The 4,581-nt window shown below is 36.5% G+C and overlaps 1 protein-coding gene across 4 annotated transcripts in view; it reads left to right on the top strand.

The window, feature by feature from the left end:
• ANKRD49 (ankyrin repeat domain 49) overlaps positions 1 to 3,767 on the top strand; it is a 23,938-nt gene extending 20,171 nt beyond the window's left edge. For all 4 annotated transcript variants that reach the window (XM_069080058.1, XM_069080061.1, XM_069080060.1 and 1 more), the window contains one exon: positions 2,985 to 3,767. In XM_069080058.1, the coding sequence (XP_068936159.1) occupies positions 2,985 to 3,446 (462 nt within the window). In that variant the 3' untranslated portion in view covers positions 3,447 to 3,767. The remainder of the gene's footprint in view (positions 1 to 2,984) is intronic.
• The last annotated feature ends 814 nt before the right edge of the window (positions 3,768 to 4,581 follow it).

The following is a 4,581-nucleotide window of genomic DNA, read 5'->3' as shown; positions in this document are numbered from 1 at the left end:
GATATAGCTTGAGCCTTAGCTCCCAGGGCCTCTCAGATCTTGGGGATAGATTCCTTGCCTTTTAAGAAAAGAATAAGCCGAGGCAGCCAGATGATGCAGTGAGTAAGAGCACTGGCCCCAGCATCAGGAGACCAGGGATTGGTTCTGGCCTCAGATACTTGGCACCCACACAAAATAACTGGCCGTGTAACCTTGAGCAAGTTACTTAACCCCAATTGCTTTAAAAAAAAAAAAGAAAAAAAAAGAATAAGCCTAACCTACATAGTGGGTTAGAGAAGTTAGATAATAAACCTGTCATACTGATCCACTTCTCAGATAAATGATCAAAGGATATAAACAAAGTTTTTCCAAAAAGATTTTCAAATTCTGAATCATCACATGAAAATGTTTTGATTCAAATTACTAAGAGTATAAATTATAACAACCGTAAGGTTTCACCTCATACCCTACAATTAAGTCAGTCAACAAATATTAAGCACCAGCTGTGTACCAAGTACTCTGATAGGTACTAAGAATACAAGATAAAGTAAAACAAACCCTACCATCCTACAGAGTAAAATGAAGACTTTTGAACCATTTTCTTTCCTTGTTACTTATTTTCAGGAAAAGTAAGTTTGCTTTTAGCTAAGTGTAAAATAAAGTACACATTGACCCTAATACAATAAAATCTTATTTCTGTAATTAAGCTACATAATTGCATTGGTATGAATGCTTCTGCCACCAGTGCTAATCCAGATACCCTCATCTCCCTCCCCCTAATCCAGTGTCTTAATATCAGAATTTCAGAGTTATATGTCAACTAGGGGGCCATTTAATCTAATTCATATCCTAAAAAATCTTCACTACAATACACCTCTTAAGTCATTTACCCTTTGTTTGAAGACTTCCATTGAAGGAGAAACCACTACCTCCCAAGATAAGCCATTCCACTTTTGGATAGCTCTCACTATAAAGAATTTTTTCCTTACACAAAACCTAAATTTGTCTCTTTTGTAACTTCTGCCCATTCAGCTTGGTTTTGCCCTCTTTGAAACCAAATACAAGTATAATCCATCTTCCAAATGACAACCTTTCAAGTACTTGAAGATATGAATCCCCAAGTCTTCTCCAATGAACATTCCACTTCCTTCTGCTCTTAAGGAGGTTCCCCATCCTGATTACCCTATTCCAAATACTCTCCAGCAATGTCTTTCTATTTTTTCATTTGTTTGTTTGTTTTGGAGGCAGTTGGGTTTAAGTGACTTGCCCGGGGTCACAAAGCTAGTAAGTGTCTAAGGTCAAATTTTAACTTAGGTCTTCCTGACACAAAGGCTGGTGCTCTGTCCACTGTGCCATCTAGCTGCCCCTTTAGCAATGTCTTTCTTAAACTGGGGACCATCACCAGTCGTCCTGATCTATATCTTGCTACTGGACCTAGATGGCTCAGGAAAAGAAAGTGAGGCTGGATACTTTGAACAGCCCTCCCTCACTTAAATCCAATTCATTTGCAAGTCATGGAATCACCTTCCTGATGTCATAGTCCTCTTTGAGAACAAGGGACAAACAATAACAATCTTAAACTGTGATACCCAGGACTGAAGACAATATTCCAGATATCATCTGATACAAAGATACCTTTTTGATCTTAGACACTGTCCCTAACTTAATACAGCCTGAGATCATATAGTTTTGTTTTCTTTTTCTCCACCATCTCATAATTTTGACTTATATTGAGCTTATGGTCTACTAAACCCCTCCCCCAGATCATTTTCAGACAAATTGCTATCTAACCATACCTTTCTAAAAGTAATAAAAATTATTTTTTAACCTTAGCTAGAGACTTGAAATTTAATAAGGACAAGTACAATTTTATTATATTCAACAAAGTACTAAAATTATTATGAATCCTGGATCTGTCATCTAGTGTGTTTGCTAGCTCTTCTAGCTTTATGAGTGCAGATTTGAGATGGATACTGTTAATGCCTTTACCAGTTCGTTGATAAAAATATGAAACAGCACAAGACCAAGCACAGATCCCTAGGGCATTCCAATAGAGATCTCATTTCAAGCTAACATCAAACCAATGCCTCAAAGAGTCTTTGAGTGACAATTCAGCCACTTCCAAATCCATCTGCTTGTTCTAGTATCTTGCTCATGTCTCTCCATCTGTTCCACAAAAAGCACATGCTGTGCACCTTATCAAATGCTTTACTAAAATCTAGGGAAATTATATTCATACCATTTTCTGGGATCTACCCTTTTATAACTGTCAAAAAGGGGGATTAAATTAGTCTTGTATGACCTGTTTTTTGCTAAGGAACCATTGGTTCCTTATGATCACAGCTTTCATTTCTAGATACTAATAATCTCTTTAATAATATGTTCTAGAAATTTTTTTTAGTAAACAGTTTCATAAGTTGCTATGGCCAAAAATTCTATCACCTAGTAGCCAACCTTTTGATGATAAACATCTCTGAAGTTAGGTAAACTGATCCTGGCTTGCTAGATACACAGTCCATAGCTGAGTCCATCCTGAAGGCCTTTACACCTCAGAAGGAAATTGAATGAGCTTCCATTTATTGCTGGGATATATGAGTCCAGTATTACCTCTGACGCAATAAGAATCTATAGAAAGCACTAAAATCAATTAAATTATGTATTGCTTCACAGATGTTAAAAGAAAATACTGATTTTAGTCACAGCTTACAGGCCAGAAATGGTGCTTCTGTGTAACACATTTATGGAATAGGCTTAAATGCACAATTTATTATTATTTAGATGCCCTCCTAATTAGAAAATCAAAATATGTTTATATGTTTCATTGTTTTCATTATCAGTAAAATATCTTAATTTTCATTTTGAAGGATGGTGCTTACAAGATCTTTCAAAGATCCTTTTTTTTTTTAAGCTCTGGGTTGAATTCCAAACAGAGTCCAAAGTGTAGTAAAAACCCTTTAGTAAATTAGGAAATGGTTATTTTTATACTTTCTTGTACTTCCTTCTAGCTTGCCACAGTACGAAGGCTGCTCTCTGAAAAGGCCACTCAAGTAAACACCAGAGATGAAGATGAATACACACCTCTCCATCGAGCTTCATATAGTGGACACTTAGATATTGTTCGAGAGCTGATTGCCCAAGGAGCAGACGTTCATGCAGTGACAGTAGATGGCTGGACTCCCCTACATAGTGCCTGTAAATGGAACAATACCAAGGTGGCATCTTTCTTACTTCAGCATGATGCAGATATCAATGCTCAAACAAATGGCCTGTTGACCCCCTTGCATCTTGCTGCAGGAAACAGAGATGGCAAAGACACCCTAGAACTCCTTCTGATGAATCGTTACATCAAACCAGGCCTAAAAAATAACTTGGAAGAAACGGCATTTGATATTGCCAGGAGGACCAGTATCTACCACTACCTCTTTGAAATTGTAGAAGGTTGCACAAATTCTAAACTGGAGTCTTAAAAATTCTGATAACTTTAATCAGTTTCTGAGTAGCCACAGTTCCTCTGGATGAAATACAAAAACATTCCAGAAAATGAAATTTAATTCAAAGAAGATATTTTGAAAATATTTAATAGTATTTATTCCAGGTGATTAGACAGATTCACTGTCGAAGTGTATATGAAAGGGCTGAGGGGTTTTCTACTATTTATGTCTATGTGGTGATTTTGTGGTATGGTCAAAACATAACTAGCTTACCTGTACTTTCTGTACTTCAAGTGTCATAATAAAATGTGTCATTTTGGGTATTAAACTAAATAAAATGCTTTTTAAAACATCTCACATCCTGGGTCTTTATTCGCTACTTGGCATATTGAGTTTTATGTTCAAAGCCTGTTAGCATAATTCTTGCAGATAAAACTTGAAATACCCTTTATGAAATCCTGTGGTTGTTATAAAATCAGTGCAATGTGGTATTGTGGAAAGAGCATTAAGACTTCAGTAAAACAAACATTTATCAAGTGCCTACCACTGTGTGAAAGCCCTGGAGATATAGAAGCAAAAATAACAGTCACTGACCTCAGTGGATATTACCTACTGGGCATTTGCAATATATACACATATATTTTAATATGAAATATTTCAGCAGGGGTAGAATACTGAAAGTTGGGAAAAAGAAAACAGCTTCCCAGAGGAAATGAAATCTGAGCTTTGCTGGTCAAAAACCTTCAAGGGCTTCCTGTTTCCTCAGGGATAAAATGTCTTCTTAGCCTGATATTTACGTAATCTGGATCCACATAGACTTACTCCATATTTGTCTACTCATTGCAATGTGTTTTCCAACCAAACTATTACTTGCTGTTCCCCAAACTTGACAATGCCATCTCCCACCTTCACAAAAAAAAAAATGCATATCCTCTTGATCTAAGAAAAGTTCAGGGAACACACAATTATTCTGAAGTATTTGTTCTTGCATAAACCCAGAGTCTCCTAGGACAGCTCCACTTCCTATACTATATGCCTCCTTAATCTTTTTTGCCTTCCTTGCACAAAGATGATAGAATCATAGATGTAGAACTAGAAAAGACCTTAGTGGCCCTTATTTTAAAGATAGGTAATTGAGGCCCAGACAAGTGAAATTATTTGTGTAGGTCAC

Source organism: Petaurus breviceps, unplaced genomic scaffold, assembly GCF_028583685.1.
Source record: "Petaurus breviceps papuanus isolate PSGF00001 unplaced genomic scaffold, PetGlider_PUasm1.0 91133, whole genome shotgun sequence".
Lineage (NCBI taxonomy): Eukaryota > Metazoa > Chordata > Mammalia > Diprotodontia > Petauridae > Petaurus > Petaurus breviceps.
This window is presented reverse-complemented; position numbering and strand designations above follow the sequence as displayed.